Source organism: Apodemus sylvaticus, chromosome 17 (assembly GCF_947179515.1).
Source record: "Apodemus sylvaticus chromosome 17, mApoSyl1.1, whole genome shotgun sequence".
Classification (NCBI taxonomy): Eukaryota; Metazoa; Chordata; class Mammalia; order Rodentia; family Muridae; genus Apodemus; species Apodemus sylvaticus.
Genome location: NC_067488.1, coordinates 63,259,601 through 63,277,023, shown reverse-complemented (window position 1 = coordinate 63,277,023; position 17,423 = coordinate 63,259,601). Strand labels below are relative to the sequence as shown.

General features: G+C 41.9%; 1 protein-coding gene across 2 annotated transcripts; it reads left to right on the top strand.

Moving 5' to 3' along the window:
- The first annotated feature begins 487 nt into the window (after positions 1–487).
- On the top strand, positions 488–12,039 carry Twf1 (twinfilin actin binding protein 1). Of its 2 annotated transcripts, XM_052160991.1 has the most exons (9): positions 488–601; positions 1,994–2,071; positions 3,452–3,630; positions 4,473–4,568; positions 5,516–5,620; positions 7,153–7,278; positions 8,611–8,761; positions 8,907–9,028; positions 9,997–12,039. In XM_052160991.1, the coding sequence occupies exons 1-9, from the start codon at positions 577–579 to the stop codon at positions 10,165–10,167; spliced, it is 1,053 nt and encodes a 350-aa protein (XP_052016951.1). In that variant the 5' UTR covers positions 488–576; the 3' UTR covers positions 10,168–12,039. The 2 variants fall into 2 exon arrangements, with proteins under 2 accessions (XP_052016951.1, XP_052016953.1); XM_052160993.1 differs by lacking the exon at positions 488–601 and having other exon boundaries at positions 3,457–3,630.
- The last annotated feature ends 5,384 nt before the right edge of the window (positions 12,040–17,423 follow it).

Sequence of the window (17,423 nt, the reverse complement as noted above, 5' to 3'; positions counted from 1 at the left end):
ATTGCAAAGTGAACAGTTTAAGATTCAAGTCACAAGGCAAATGATGGAGAACTCTATAGTCTCTTATTTTAAAGAGGGCCAGGAGTGGTCTAGAACCCCATATTGCTTTGCAAATGTTTAGCTGTTTTACCCTTTGCCTTAAAGTGACCTTTTCTTTACAGCAAAGGGTATGTCTTTCATGCAGAAAGCGTTTGTTTGGGAAAATGACCATTTCCCCTCTAAAGCATTTTGTGGCAGGGTCGCTGTGGTGTGTGGCAGACACACAGCCCACTACCCTAAGGTGCATCCTGGAAAGGCACAGCAGAGGGGTGGGACACAAAGGTCATTGCCGGGAAAGAGCGCGGCCAATGCCTGGAGGGGGCGGAGATTGTGACGACAGTAAGGGTGGCCAGTCAAAGAACAGGGGGCGGATTCCTGGGCGGGATCTATGCAGCGCAGGAGGGCGGGGCTGGTGCCGGGGGGCGGAGCTGAAGGTCGCGGGCCGATGACGCGCAGGCGGAGCCGCTACTTCCTGGATCCGCCGGCCGGGGCCGCTACCGCACCCTGTGCCGGAGCCGGGAACCTGGGGCCGCCGCCATGTCCCACCAGACCGGCATCCAAGGTAACGGCGCCACGGGGCTGGGGCTCCCGGGAGGCTGCGGGCCCGAGCGCTGGAGGCGTAGACGGCATTGGAGCTGCTCTGTGTGCAACGGCCCCGACTGTGTCCCTTGCGGCCCTTACCCGGCGGCCGCCACGTAACAGGCCGGTGGCTGCCAGAGAGTGGAGACCTGAGGATGTACCGGGCGACCCCGCTGCATCCCGGCCCCGGTGCTGAGATCAGGAAGACCGAAGCTAGCCAGGTTCCTTCCACCGGCCAGCCGAGCGACTTTCCCTCAGGACCCGCCAAAGGAGATTGTTGCAGCACTCAGATCGTTTGAAAACCAAACAGATCCCACCGCTGTAGGGTGCCTCCCGAACTCCCCGGATTTTCTCTCAGAACGCGGGTGTGCCTTCCTTTCTGAGAAATCCTGAGTAGGAAGTGTTTTCCCATCTTTGGATGCTTGCTCCCCAGGCAGCTGAAAAGTCTGATCTGTGTGGCTACACCTCATCACCCCGTGGATACAGTTGAATGTGCAGTTTACTTGTGTATCTTGCTCGCCATTATTATTTCCTGGTTTGAAAATAGGCAACTTGGACGTTCTCACCTCCTCGGAATCCCGGGGTTATTTTACGAGTTCTAATATAAACTAGAGCACGTCCTTTAATAGTTAACGTAGCCGTTCCTCCAGGTGACTACTTAATACTTGTTTTGTGTTTAAGGGTTTTTGACACCACCACCTAATTCCGTACACGTGCAGGCAAAAAAATAGTCTCAGATCTAAAAACATTGAATTTTCCCCCGTGTTACTCTTGGCATCTAAGTATGTCAAAATTATTGTTTAATGTTTGAGCCTTTTATATAGCAAGACATAAATAGTAGTCTTGCTTGGGAATCAACAACACAAGACGGAATTTGAAGTAATAATGACTACACAGGGATAGGATATTAAATGTTTCTTTGCTCGATGGATACAAGAAAAATATAAACATTGTAAGATCTAGTATATTTTACAAGTTTTTAATCAGTATATGAGACGTGATCCTGTTGTTTTTGATGGACAGATACAGGAAATGATTTGATGAAGGAGCTATCACAAACTTAAAATTGGACAATAGAAGCAGCTTTTCAGCGTTTTCAGCAATTTGTCCATTACTGGGCTTGACTAAAAATATTCACCCTAGTATTACTTCTGCTACAGAGTTCTGTGCCTAAAATGTTAAAGTTCCTGTACTTCTAAATGCTAGTATTTAGTTTTTATTCATAGCCAAAGCCCATATTTTATGTTTCTGTTTTATAATAACAAGAAGGGGTTATATGCACCACATGTTTCTTTAATTTATGTTTTTCTTAGGTAAATACAAACTAAACTACTTCTAAGTTTAAACACTTTGTTTTCTTTATCATTTTCCACAGCAAGTGAAGATGTTAAAGAGATCTTTGCGAGAGCCAGAAATGGGAAATACAGACTTCTGAAACTATCTATTGAAAATGGTTAGTTAACAGTTTTAAGATACTCTGTGCCCGTGGGGGGTTAGCTGTTACAGTTTCAGGTTTCTAAGCATTACTAGTAATTTGAACTATTAATCAGCATGAAGGCGGTTCAGAGTTTGCCTTTCAGCCTGTTTTCCTTTTAAATTGGGGGTGGCTATTGGAGAGACATTGGCTACATCTGACACAGATGGATTTGAAGAAACTGTTAATAACTTCCAGTTGAGATGGTGTGCTGAAAGCGCTCTGTCGGCCTTCTCAAATACCCCAACACATTTTGTTTTGGAAAAAAATAACTTGTTTTTTTCACAAACTGGAAATAAACCATTTGTTTTCCATTTTCTGCTTATCTATTTAAATGTGAAACTAGTTTAGAAAATCTTAAGTCCTGTAGGAACAAATATATATATAATTCAAAGCAGCTAAATTTATGAATGCCAGTTAGTAAGCAAAATGAAAAGATAAACTGTATCTAATTCATACTTAAGGAAATTTCTATTTCCTAAATATTTTCCAGATTTTTTTAATCTTGAGACAAATGTTTTTAATCTTGAGACAAACTAGGAAATTTCAGAGAATGAAAAAAATAAATTAATTAATGATCTAATACTTTATAGTTTGCTCCAGACCTTTTTAACTGTTACTGTTTTTCTAATGAAGGATATCCTTTCACAACTGTACCTTTCTTTTTTTCCTTGGAGCAGCTGCAGCTGGAAATATATATATGAATATATATATGAATATGAATATATATATTCCATCATCTTTAGCACATAATGCTGTTTTTAAGTTCATATAAACTGCATATTATTATATTCTTGGTCTTTATTTCTGGGATTTCTGGGAGATTTGTGTTGCTAGCCTATGATTATTCTAAAACACGAACAGTGTTTTTATCTGACCTTACCACAGCATGTTCTCTTAAGGGGAAGGTGGAAGCTGTCACGGGTTTGGCCTGTTGCTGTGTAGTGCTGATGTACCTGTCTATGGGTACAGGTGACTGGGAGTACTCCCTTCATAATCTTACATAGTTCTACAAGACAGCACTTAGAAACTGTGGCGACTCCCAGTTCTAGTTTGTGTTTAGGCAACATTTTAAACCAACAGTGGTGTTGTCAAGTTGGAGCTAAAGCTTGTTTCATAATTCTTTACAATTAAATATTAATTTCAAGAATTATAGTTTTGAGTTGTAAATGAAGTTGTATATATACTATATTCTCTCTCCTAATATGGTGATTTTAACAAGTAGAACTCTAATTGACCCCTACTTAAACATTAATTCAGCTATTACTATAGTAATTGAGACATAAGTCATTCTTCTTGTCTTCATTATATTAGCACATGATACTACCCAGCATTCATTTCACATTTGTCCTTTCGTAGAGCAGCTGGTGGTCGGGTCCAGCCGTCCGCCGTCGGCTTCCTGGGAGCAGGACTACGACGCCTTTGTCTTGCCCCTGCTGGAGGACAGGCAGCCCTGCTATGTGTTGTTCAGGTTAGACTCCCAGAATGCCCAGGGATATGAGTGGATATTCATTGCATGGTCTCCAGATCATTCTCATGTGAGTAATTTTTTATAGTTTTTGTTTTGTTGTGTTTGTTTATTTGTTTGTTTGGCATTAAATGCTAGGAAGAAAATTTTTTCTGAGGTATTTTCAGACTAAAGGAAGGGTAAGAAGGGACAGTCTTTTCCCATAGAGGAATAATCCTCTCCCCAAACAAACAAACCAAAAAAGCTGATAGTAGACTAAAATAGAATAAAAGGTGGAATTGGATGTGAATATTGCACAATATTTTAAAGAGTCTGTGGTTTCTTATAAGAAGCTAATTTTTAGTGTTTTCTAGATATTCTGAAAAGATTACCCGGATTTAATTCTGTCTGAAAGAAACAGCAGATTTCACTATTTAGAATTACGAAATGTTTGTGTTAAGTAATAGTGACCCAGGAGAGCTCTTGAAGCTCTTTACTAATAGAATGCATGTCCAATGCATGTCCTCCCCAGTGTCGCTCATCAATGGCATCTCCCACCCCAAATCCAGGGGCACTCGGTTCTGACCAAGTCTAGCTTTGAGTAAAATACCACTGCAAAGATTACTTTGTATTGATCTCCCCCTCGTATTGTAAAATAGTACTTTAGGGTTTTTGTTTTTGTTTTTTATTCTTGCAACTAACTTTGCGCTTTGTAAAGCTAGGAGCTTATTTTGTATTTTAAGCAAGCATACTACATAATTTAAAACCTACCTTGATGGTCATTAATGGTTTAGACACCCAGTTTATAGTTGTCAGTGTCAGCTTTCTCTTTTAAAACGCTGAAGATTTTAATACATCAGTGCTTTCTTTTATAATGTCCGTTGTTTTATAAAGTCAATACTGTTAACATCTGAAACTTTCATGATGGTATAGGTTCGTCAAAAAATGCTGTATGCGGCAACCAGAGCAACTCTGAAAAAAGAATTTGGAGGCGGCCACATTAAAGATGAAGTGTTTGGGACAGTAAAGGTGCAAAGCTTACATTTATAAAAAACTTACATTTATGTGTGTTTTTTTAATGTTTCAAAAAAACAAAAATAAACCAAAGCTGATGAAGCCAGGCGTGGTGGGCCAAACCTGTAATCACAGCATGTGGGAGGGAGGCGGCACACTCTCTGAGGGTGACACCAGCCTCATCTTCATACTGTGTTCCAGGACAGTCAGGGCGCCGCAGTGAGATCCTGTCTCAGAATAACAAGAGTAGGTTAGGAATTTCAGTGTCTCAGTCTGTAAGCGTAAGGTGGACATTGTTCTAGCTCAAGGTTTGCAAGTTGGTGCTAATAAATTTGCTTGTATCTGTTTGATGTTGAGAATAAACACTATTGAAATATCCTTTAGTTTGTGTGCCACATTGATGCTTTTATGATTATATTTATGAATTAAGTTGCTTGGCATATACTCATGCTTCAGAAGATGACACGCTCAGGCAGTAGAGGAGGTGTTCTCTCCCCTGTGAGCCGGGAGGAGGGCGGCCTGTCAGCTTTCTCACTTGTAGCCTTCCGAGAGCCACATGCTCATGAGTATAAAGCCCTCTCTGATGTGCTTTTTGTGTGGTGAATACTTGTGCAGACACTATATAAGTGACTGTAATACAGAACTTAGACTGAGTAAATTACTCCGAAGTTTGAATTTCCATAGGACATGATGAATTCCAGGTGTCCTGTAGGCTTGAAGCTTCGTCAGTTTGTTTCCTGGCTGACCAAACCTAGACAAAAGATTGCTGATTGTACACTTGAGGAAAACAGGAGGGTACACTTGTTCTGAAGCCTTCAACAGACAGGATTAAATTTAGGAAAGAGAGGAGCCCCCTGCTGTGCAGTATCACCTCATCTTCTTTTCTATCAAGTTTATTTTTTTAATGTAACCTCACCATGGTTGTATGCCTGGAAAATAATAATTTATTTCTTTGCTTACAGGAGGATGTATCATTACATGGATATAAAAAGTATTTGCTGTCCCAGTCTTCCCCTGCCCCACTGACTGCAGCTGAGGAAGAATTACGGCAGATTAAAATCAATGAGGTAGGCCACAGCCTAAACTGTGTCAAAGTTCCAGAGTGTCAAAATTGTGTGCTTAATGAATAGACCTGCAGGTAACTAAAAATCAGAAGTTGGTCCGTTAGGTTTATTCTGTTTAGGTTAAAAACAGATCTGTGTTCTTTATATGTTTTCAGAAAAAAAGTAAGACGTTCGTATTAAAGTAACAGCAATTCATAAAGGGCTATCCCTGAGATACATGTTCAAACAAACTTCTTGCCGGAAGCTCTGCACTGTGAAAACTTGCTAAAGAGAAAAGTGTGTTACCCAGTGATTGCAAAAAGCTTTATATCTAATGCAGCTGCATGAGGAACATTCTTTTAAGAGTATATTACTTCAGGGACTGGTGCTTACTAAAGAGAATAAATTCAGGATGCCAGAGGCTGCTTAGGATCTCTAGACGGGCTTTCATTCTGTGTCCTTGGATAGAGACGTGTATGGAAGGTTGAATATTTGTGATGCACATTGGCGCCAGAAGATCTGGAGCCAGGGTTTACTGCTTTTCCTCAGCCATCTTAGTTGGTTTTTATAATGGCTTTCCTTCTACTGGAACTTTACAGAGAAGAACACAGTGCCCAGAACCTCTGTTCCCTCTTCTTTGCACCAGGCTGGACCAGACTGGGATGGCTCAGTACCTTTAATAGTCCATTGATAGCAAGGATTTAGCATGTATTTTAAACTAAAGTTGAGTAGGGCTTTTATGTGACTTTTTTTTTTTACAAATTTGATAGTATGTTTTATTCCTTGCAATCAGAACCCAGAGGATCACATTAGGGTATGCATTTGCATATGTTCTATAATATTCTCATTAGTATCATGATATAGAATCTCCATCCATTGCCTAAGTATAGTCTGTATTCAACTTTCTGTTGCAATATTGCAAATGAGATCCTATACTAGCTGACCTTTATCAAGTAGAAAAATCCTTAGGCGCACTGAAAAGCTTTCTTGAAGCACCCTCCTCTCATCCACAGAACATCGTTTAGTAAAGAAAGCCCCACATCTGGAATGTGCACAGCTATAGCCTGTTGAGCTGTGTGTTTTGTCTGTGTCCTGTGACCTTCTCAGTTCAATGCATGATGTTTGTGTTGCATTTTATGTCCAGTAGAACAGAGTAAAGGTCTATGCATACTGCACACATTTTTCTGTTCAGAAATTCTAGCAAGAAAAGTTTGTGCTTAAAGAGGTAATCTGATGACACTGTAGAAGAGCATCTGTAGCTACTGGAACCTGAGCTAAGGACACACCTCCAGAGCCGCCATTCAGGCACCCCTCCCAATAATTCCTAACTGTGTATCATGCACTCTGCACGTCCACAGTGTGCTAGTGGGACAGTAAACCGGTGTGAGAAATGACTTGCCTTCTGCGTTAAAAATAGTTTAAGATTTTGAACCATATATTGGGAAAGGGTAAATGAGAGATTTACTATATTTTTTAAAGTAGAGTTGTCTTCTTTTTGCCACTGAACACTGTTGAATACTGAAGCGTCACCAGTCAATTATATCTGTCCTACTTAGGTACAAACTGACGTGAGTGTGGACACAAAGCATCAGACACTACAAGGAGTAGCATTTCCGATTTCTCGAGATGCCTTCCAGGCTTTGGAAAAACTGAGTAAGAGACAGCTCAACTATGTGCAGCTGGTAAGAGAGATAGGCTGCCTGTACAGGGGCTCTCCCTTGGTTTCTACGGCTTGTATAGTTCTTACATTTATCTAACTTTATGTGTTTGCTTTTCTTGTTTTTTTTATTAACTTTTTTCTTTTAAGGCAGGATCTCACTGTTTACTTTTTTAAATGGCAGAGTACTATATATGAAAATGTCAGATCATCCACTGCTGGGGCCTGCTGGCTGGAAAGGGTTAAAGGGGAGCACAGCATCTAGGGCAGATGACCTCTGGCCTGTTAGCTGTCAGCTCTGTGCTTCACTAAGCACGTCTTATTTACTCTATAAACTTAATATATAATACTCTGGCAATCATCCTGCTGTCCAGCAGCTGAGAATTCAGTAGAGGACTTATTGCTAGTGCTCCTTTTTCTGGTGAGTCAGTCAGAAGCCTATCACTGGCCCGGGAGTTCCTCAAATCTTGAATGAAAAGGAAAAAGAAAGATGTCAATCACACAGATGTGCACACCTGAAAGGGGAAGGGAAAGATGTCACACAGACATGCACACCCAATAGGGCAGGGCTCAGTGCCTTTTGTTACTGCTTTCAGCCTTTTATATCCTTAGCACAGAAGTTCTCTGTGTGAGAAAGAATGGCCTGCTAGATAAAATGTTACATAAGGGGAGTAACAGGGTATCAATAACAAGTTCAAAGCAGTGTGTCACTCTGTAAACTCATAAGTTCAAAGCTACACTTTTTACATGGCCTTAGCATAGTGCACACCTGTGGCTTCATCCTTGGACCTGAATGTTTTTCCTTAAACACAAATTTGTCCCAAGCCTATTTCTCTTTTAGTATCATTATGCAAGCTCATTGTATTTGTTATTATGCAGCCTTTACTTACTATTACGAGGAATGGGTACATTGTTTTCTTAATTCTAACTTTATTACATCTTTCTAGCAAAACAACCATTCTAACATTATTTGAATCAAATTAGGACGTTTATAAAATCATAAATTTATATAAACAGCATTAATTCATGAAAGTTCATCTTTATGTTGATCTCCAGAAAATCTACTCATTGGGGTAGGCTATTGCCCACAGATAATTATATTAATTTAATAGTGACAGGAAAGACATTTCAGCTGCAAGAAGCAATCCTGAGATGAAGTCTCTTTGGGACCCCGCCTCTCAGGGCTCACCCATCTTAGTCCACGCAAAAAGGCGGGCCACCTCAGGAAGGCCCCCTGCCAGCCTTGGCCTCTCCTAGATGGTCCCCGACGACCGACGACTGTGTACACCATCTTGGACTCTTGTTTAAATTAATTTATGTTTTACCTGTTTCATAAATGCTGTTTCTCTTTTTATAGGAAATAGATATAAAAAATGAAACAATAATTTTGGCCAACACAGAAAATACAGAACTAAAAGATTTGCCAAAGAGGATTCCCAAGGATTCAGCGCGCTACCATTTCTTTCTGTATAAGCATTCCCATGAAGGAGACTACTTAGAGTCCGTAGGTATGGCCGTGCGCCTTGTCCTCAGCGCGGGCCTGCAGGCTCAGCACTGTGCTTGTGTATTCTCGCCAGGAGCTTAGATGCAGTTTTAGGAGGGTTATAGACTTGCTTTAGTGAGTATTCTAATTGTTGTTCTTTGAACTTCCAGTTTTTATTTATTCAATGCCTGGATACACGTGCAGCATAAGGGAGCGGATGCTGTATTCCAGCTGCAAGAGCCCTCTGCTAGAAATTGTGGAGAGACAGCTGCAGATGGACGTGATCAGAAAGGTGGGCTGTGCTATTTCAGAATACTAAACGCTGCTCAAGTCACTGTCATCTCCATCTGGGTGGGACCTCTCCAAGTGTCCTGCCTTATACATGAGAAGACTTATTCTTACTGTTCCATCCTAAGTCCTTAGAGCCTGCTGAGTGCCCACGATGACCTGTCACGAGCCCCAAGTTTAGATTTGTGTTAAGTTGAATGGTAACTACAAGCCATAGTGCCTATTTCAGTATAAACTTGAATAAAGTGGAAAATTCTATTTCTTAATAACTGATAATTACAAGTGTTCATTGGCATTAGGTTCGTAATACATATAGAACATTTCTGTCAGTTTACGAAGGTGGGGTATTGCTACCAGATCGCCATATATATTCTTAAATGTAGGTAGGGTATAAGCAAAGACATTTCCTTATAAACTGCTGGTATTGGGGTGCTGAGCCTGGAGCAGTTCTAGGTTCTGTCTGTCACTCAGTGTATGCTAGCACCTTTCACAAAGGGTCAGCTGACACTGTGCAAGACTCGACAGTAAATATCTTAGACTTTAGACCCCAGCTGACATGGGTGTCTTTCCCATGTTATTGTTGTTTTTAAGCCCCTAAAAGTGTAAATTGCTCTAAAGTTGGGCTACAGGTTTGGCCTGCGGGCCATCATTGGCCTACCCCTGATTTAGAGTGATTCCAGGTAGCACAGGGGTGACAGAGCAGGCGCAGGGTTTGGATTTGTAAGGCAGGGCAGCTGGGGGATGCAGTGCTCACTGCAGCGGGTGACGCAGCAGGCTAGCAGGTGGCTGTGGCGTCTCCCAGAAAGGGATGGAAGGGAAGCACTACAGTTGCAGTCCCTGCTTGTTCTCTTGTGGAAGGTGTGTGGTACACATGGAGGGAGACACCCACACCTGGGAGTCGGCTTACGGCGCATCAGTTCTCAATGGCCCGTGCTTTACATCATTTCCGACTGGTGACTTCCTCTTTTGCAGATTGAGATAGACAACGGGGATGAGCTGACTTCAGATTTCCTGTACGACGAAGTCCACCCCAAGCAGCATGCACATAAGCAGAGTTTTGCTAAACCAAAAGGTCCTGCAGGAAAGAGAGGAATCCGAAGACTGATTAGGGGACCAGCAGAAGCAGAAGCCACTACTGATTAAAATTGTCTTATTAAATGTTGCAATATAGTTTTGTAAAATTTCCAGCTTTTAGTACAAGGAGAACTGAAATCATTCCATGTTGATATAGTTGGGAGGAAAATTGTACTTTTTGAAAAATAGCACTTTTCACTTCTATGTATTTTTTAAATTAATGCTATAGAAGACTCATGATTTTTATTTTTTAGTTAAAACTAGACAAGGTTTCAACATAATAATGTTTGTTTTTGTCACACTGTTTTCATAGCGTGTTGATTCCACACTTTCACATAATCTTCAATATTTTCCATAGGTGGGCCAGTTCCACAAAGCATAAGGACTTGCTTTTTAGAGCTCAGTAGTGAGGTCTAAGTTTCCGTACAAAGGGAAGTGGAACAACCCTGAGATCCTCGCACTTCTTGAGTATGTTAAGGAGCCTGGGAGGAGGCAGGCAGCTGCTTGCTTTGCGCATGCTCAGGTGGGGCTGTCTTCTGCTGTGGAGAACAGGCCGCGGCTGTCTGCTGGTGGGGAAAGGCATGCTGGGCGTACTGCAGCACGGCCTCCTGCCCCACCTCTCAGCTGTAGCAGCGCTCAGATCTCAGAACCGCAGCTCATGCCGAAGCTCAAAAGGTACCAGATAGCACAGGCTGTCTCGTGGCACTGGAGACGACAGTCTAGTAAGGTCTCTGCAGAACTTTCGAACGGTCTATTTCCAAAGAGACTCTGTAAAGACAGTGAAGCCAGATGGCCATGTCAGATCAAAAGTCAAGTATCATTCGAAAAGAAACAAACTAAAGTGAAAATGTTTGAAGTTTCAAGGGTTTTTTTTTTTTTCCTTCTCTTTGAAACCATGTGTCTTAAAGCAAGTTGTCACATTGCTTGGGAGCTAGTGAGTATTCAGATCTAAAATTATTGATTTCTAGTACTTAGTAGGCTAACACAGATGATATGTAGCCTAAGGATCTTGTTTCAGTTAATAATGTCTCTCAGAACATGGGTTTTCTGAAGCTTTGTATTTTCAGTAACAACCTAGAGAGTTTTGAGCCTCAAGAGTTCTTTGTTACTTGAAATAGCGGGAGTTAGAACAGCTGGTATTTAATCTGCTAAACCTGCTGCAGAGCCACAACTGGGAAGTTTTGAAGTGGACTGTCGTGTCCAGGATTTGGAAGTCCTCGACCTGAACTTCATGCTGCACAAGATAATTTCAGTAATGTACATTTCACGGTATGAAATATGAAGCACCCATTGCAGAGCCTTATTACCTAAGGTAATACACGCGCCTTTCAGAAATTCAGTATGAATTCACGTAGACCATAAGAGGAATTACAGGCTGATGGAAAATTTTAAAAATAGATTTGAGTATTGTGTGTTTTGTTTGTTTACAAATACATAGACTTTACTACTTAAATATGCAGGACAGCTGACAGTGATGCTGCACTTGTTCACTAGGGGTAAACTTTTTAGTTGCACGTGTGTACATGACGTCACACATGACATACAGTGCCGCAGTGAGAGTCCTGGAGCCATGTTGCAGGCCGTCACCAGAGCTGCCATTTCAAGCAGAGGGAGTCCTACGTGTTCCGGATCCAGAACCAGTGGGGACTGTTCTGAAGCATCGTGTGCAATTATGCTCTGAAGTCTTATTACACTACATCGAAGTCAATGCACATTCCAGAATATAGATGTGATCTTGTAACCTTACTAATAATTAAACCAATGATTGCTGAGAATCACGTATGCATTTGTTTTAGGGTATAACTCATTGTTTACAGTATGCTTTAGGTGACAATAGATGTGAATAACATTCCCAATAAATTTATATAGCAGTGAAAAATTACATGTCTTCTGTGGACATTTTATAAGTGCATTTTATATCAATAAATTTTTTCTCTTTGAGTTGTGTATGTTGGCTTTCTAGTGCATTTTAAGTGCTTGGATAATTTTTGCACAATCCAATACCTCCTGATTCTGTGTGATGATTTCATTCGACTGCTTAAATTTACAAAATTTTAAGTGGTTAGAAGCCTAGGCAAGAACCGTTATGAGCACAGAGTGTTTAATGTCAATAAAAATTGCCCTGCAGAAATGTAGCAAGAATGAAAATATATCTAGTTGCTGTGTTCCCTCTGATAAAAAGCACATCCTTGAGATGGTGGGGTTGCCTAAACTTCCAGCATGTTCCAGAACAGTTTTAGGTGCCACAGACTCTGTCTCACACCTTAACCCCCAGGACAAGAGGTGTCCAGAGTGCTTGGCGCAGATTATGAAGAGCTGCTGATTTCCCAGTTGGGGGTGAGGGGCAGAGCTCCAGGTGCAGGTGCAGCTGTGCTCTCCGTGTGAACGACTGGTACCTTCTCAATGTCCTCAGTACGAAGTCCTCACGGGGGCCTGAGGGGGAAGGTGTGTTACACAGTAGATATTTTTGGCAGCAATTTTGAAAAAAAAAAAAAAAGCATTTTAAGGAGCTGAGGGCTATGAGATTGGACAGCAGGGAAAGGCACTTTCCACCAGTCCCAACAAGACTGACCCCCCAGGGCCTACCACAGAGAGAATTCGCTCCAAGTGCTTCTCTGACCTGCGTTTGTTCACTGCGGTATGCACGCCCACACACTAAGTGTAATAAAACAAGTCCCACAAAGCATCTTTTTGTTTGGAGCCCACAGCGGGCACTGTGGCTGCAGGTTATTATTTCCTTCACATATATAGTGTGAGGGTGGTGGGTCCGTCCCTCTGTCCTGGGCTCCGGAGGTTCTGCTGTAGTGAATGGCCTAGCGATCAAAGAGTTCCACGGGAGATTGGCGGATGGGAACACTACCTTAAATGGCATTGTGGCTAGAAAGCCGTGTGGTGCCCTGTAGGTGCTGTGATAGTGGTGTGATCTCGACACGTCTCTGCCGCTTACTAGCTTCTGCATGCAGTGGTTCAAGACTTCTTACTTTCCTCCCTCTGCTCATTGGCCCCTCCCAGTTGTCTGCCAACTATGACCTCAGAAGCATCGTCTTCCTGGATCATGCTAGCGGGTTAGATGAAATATCTGAGTGAAATGAACTTAAGTTGTGGGAAGATAAGGGTTTTTCTGGTACAAGGGCATCTGGACAGCTGGCAGCAAAGAAATACCACAAAGTCACACCATGCAACACAACAAACTTCACAGACTTACTGAGAACAAAAGGGGGCTGCCTCTGAATGGGAAGAGAACCGAGGGCTCGGGAGAGGGGTGGGTTTTTATGGGGTCTTTAGAGCATGCGCAGTGAGCTCTAAACATACAGTGCAGCCAGGAGTGTTGCTTGGCAATTAACTCTGAAACACTGTTTGACCCTTAAAGCTGAGTCACAGGGATGGTGAATTCCAAGCGACAGAGCTGGGGTAGGATGGGCCAGGGTAATTTTCCACTTGCCTGTTTACCCTATACAAGATTTCTTTGGGCTCAGGGTTTCAGAGTGTCGGGTCTGTGATCACTAGGTTTCTTTGTGGCTGGCCTTTTGAGGCAGAGCTCCATAACCTTTATTACATTACTGTGACCGGGAAACAAAGTGAAGGTGTAAGGGGAGAGCTATAGCCATCTCAGGGATAACTTGTCCATCTTGCTGGTGGGTCAAACTGAGTTCATGGTCCCAGGAACCAACTCTTTTGTTCCTTTACCACTCTGAACTCTGGGACCGAATGTCTAGGAGAATGAGTTAAGGGCCTTAAAGACAGGAGCCCTAGATAAGACCCAGGAGAACTCCTTGCTTAACCCTTAATGTCAAAAAGACTATTGTATAACTCTGAAGCTCACTCCCCTCCCCTCTCACTTTATGGTTTCACTCTTTGAAATATGCTGTGCAACTTCAGGGACACAGTCAGCTCCCAAGTCTGTGCTGTTGTCCCTGATTGGTCAGTTTTTGCTGCCTAATTCAAACAAAGATCTTGCTTTGCTGGACTTGTGTGCCTCCTTGGGCTGTTCTGGGTTTTCCCACCCCAAGAAAGGGAGTTTGGTTTTGTAACAAAGCCTCATAAAACCCAAACTAATATTAATCCATTCACCTTACCAGTGACTACATCACTAAAGATGTTTCTCCATCTTGTAGAAATCATTAAATTTCCTATAGATAGGAAGAGTGGGGCCTTGTAATCCCCTCCCCCACCCCTGTCTAGTTACCGTTAACTGATTAAGGGAGAGGCAGGATACTTTGAGTCCATGTGTCTTCCGTGGCATTGTTGACAGGCCTGATCTTGTGCAGGTCTGCGGGTAATTACAGCTGCTGTGAGTTCAAGAGAACTCATAGGCTGGGGAGATGGCTCAGCAGGCAAAGGAGCTAGCCACACAAGTCTGGCAACCTGAGTTTGATTGCTAGAACCCACTAAGGAGGTAGTTGTGGTTGGCACCCATTTGTAATTTTGTCTCTCCTGTGGCAAGCTGGAAGATAGAAATGGCTGCCTCAATAAAATGGCGTATTGAACCAGCTATCTCAATAAGGTTGAAGACAAGAACCTACACCAGAAATATCCACTGTTTTTCACCTATTCCCCACAGTATACAGAGTTGCACACCTGCATGCAACTCAAAATAACTTCAGGAAGTCCCTGAAACTGACCAGATTCACTAGAGGCCCCTCCCTCCCAAGAGTAAACAAGAAAGACTGTTCTGAGTCCCTGCAGAGAAGCAAAGCTACAAAGAAGACTGAGACCACACGGGCTGCAGGAGGAGGCTGAGACCAACCGAGTTGCTTGGGAAGGACACCCTTCAGCCTGGCTATATAGTTTGCTCCAGGTTCCCAGCTTTTGTGAGCTGTCAGCCATGCTGGGGAGGACTTTAGTGATACAGCTGTCTTTGAGTCATTTCTGCCCCTGTGAGTAACCTCTCACTCATAGTCCTATAAGTAACACCCATAAAACTTGAGTTTTAATGTTCACCAAATTGACCTTGGTGGTATTCATGCTTTGGTCTGCAGGGGTGAGTAAACCAGTGCGTAGTATCTATCACCCTGGGGGAAGAGTTACTTTGTAACAAACATGTACATCCTGCCAAGTTACTCTGTAGCAAACACAACATTCAGGAACCACTTCTGAGAGTAAGACAATTGGTGGCAATTTTCTCTCAGCAGGGAACAAACACGCAGTGAGTTCCAGCTTGATTGCTTTGTGTCCTGTGATCAGAATGCCTGGTGTTATCAGCAATGCGGTAGTACCTTTCAGTCTTGGTGAACAGTTAGCAGGAGTGGCAATTTCTGAACTGCTATTAGGGGCCTCAGAGACTGTAAACCAAAATCTTAATCTGCCCGACTCTGGCATTGTGATAATCATTTGACCTTATGGCTCCAGAAAGTAGCTTTTATCCACCCCTGCAGGTTATCACTTTTCATTTATTGTTATATTTTTTAATTAGATTACCAAGTGTCAGATTTCCTTATGGTGTTTTCTTAGGACCTAGTTTTGATCGACCCTTCTGTCTGTCTCCTACTCCATCTCCCGCCCCCATCCTACTTAGCTCTTCCACTCCCAGTGCTTCCTCTCTCCTTGCTTTTTAATCATGTGGCTATGTGTGTGCACATAAATGCAGTGCCTGCAAAGGCCAGAGGAGAGTGTCAGATTCCTTAGAGCTGGAGCTACAGGCAGTTGTGAGCTGCCCAGCATGGGTGCTGGGAATCAAACTCGGGTCCTTTGCAAATCAGCACACACTTTTTATAGCTGAGTCATCTCTGCAGACCCGTCTCCTCAACTTACACAGCACATGTGTTTACTACTTCCCCAACCTAAACTCCACAGTCCATGTCCTCTTGTGAACCCCTTTCTAGTTTCCTGGGCTCTTTCCATACTCCCAAAGAAATACAAACAGAGAAACACTAGAAATTAGAACCAACCTAGGAGAGAAAATATTGAATAATATACTTTCCATCTCTATCTCTTCTTCTACAGAATGTGTTTTCCTTTATGTCTGAATTAAATGTCTTATTTGTCACTATGCATTCATTCATCTGTCAGTGACATCTAGTCTGATTTCATTTCTTTGCTATTGTGACTGAAGCAACTACAGACAAGGATGCACAAGTATCTTTAAACCCTTTAGGTCTATGCCCAGGCTTGTCAAACCAGGGTTGCACAGTAGTTCCATTTTTAGATTTTTATGACATCACCACATTGATTTCCACAGAAGCTATACCAATTTTCACTCCCAACAGCAATGAAAGGTGAAAAGGGGCTTCCTTTTCTCTGCATCCTTGCCAGCATTCGTTATATAAAAGTCTGTGTATGTATGTGTATGTGTGTATATATATATGTGTGTGTGTGTGTATGTATATGCATGCATACATATATATGTATATATACATATATGTGTGTTTGTATCTGTATATATGTGTGTATATATGTATATACACATACATAAATACATACACACATATATGTATATCATTGTAAGTTGGTTAAGATAGAACCTCAGAGTAGTTTTAATTTGCATTTCTAAAGATGTTGAACATGTTTTTAAGAATTATTAGTAATCTGTTTTCCTTTTGGGAAGCTACCTATTTAGTTCATTAGCTGTGTGTGTGTGTGTGTGTGTGTGTGTGTGTGTGTAACCCGAGAAAGTTGTTTCTATCTTTCCACTATTTGGATCCCAGGGATCAATCCTAGGTTCTTAGCCTCCTAGTTAGCACATTTTTCAGGGGCGCCATCTCATTGGCCCAGGGGATTTGCATCAAGGTTCTTCAAGGACATTCAGTTGTAACTTTTTGTTGTTCCTTTATCTGGATTTAATATCAGGGCAGTAATGGCTCTGTAACAAAAGTTTGGAGGTACTCCATGTTTTGCTGTTTCATGAGGTGATCTTGGAAGGATTGGTACTGGTCTGGAAAGTCTGAGGTAAGTCTGACTTAACTCTTGCTGTTTCATTGCTTGCTGTAGATGTATTTTAAATATTTATCTCATTTTGCTTTGTAGAGCACATGCATTTATAAATATATCCATTTCTTTTTAGCTTCTCCAATTTGACAGAATAGAGGTCTTTCAAGTGTATCCTTATGATTGGAACTTCACTGGTACCTCAAGTAAAATCTCTCTTTCCTTTCTCATTTTATTAATCTGAGTCTCTGTTGCCTTTCTTGGCTAGTTTTACTAAGGATTTGTCAATCTTGTTTATTTTTTCAAGACTCACCTGTTTACATATAGGTTTTTGGTAGTTTATTTGTTTCTATTTTATTACTTTCTGTCCCAGTTGTGTTCCCCTCCCCCCACTACTTCCCGTTTTCATTAATTTATTCACTTTACATCCCAATCTCAGCCTCCTCTCATTTTCTACCAGT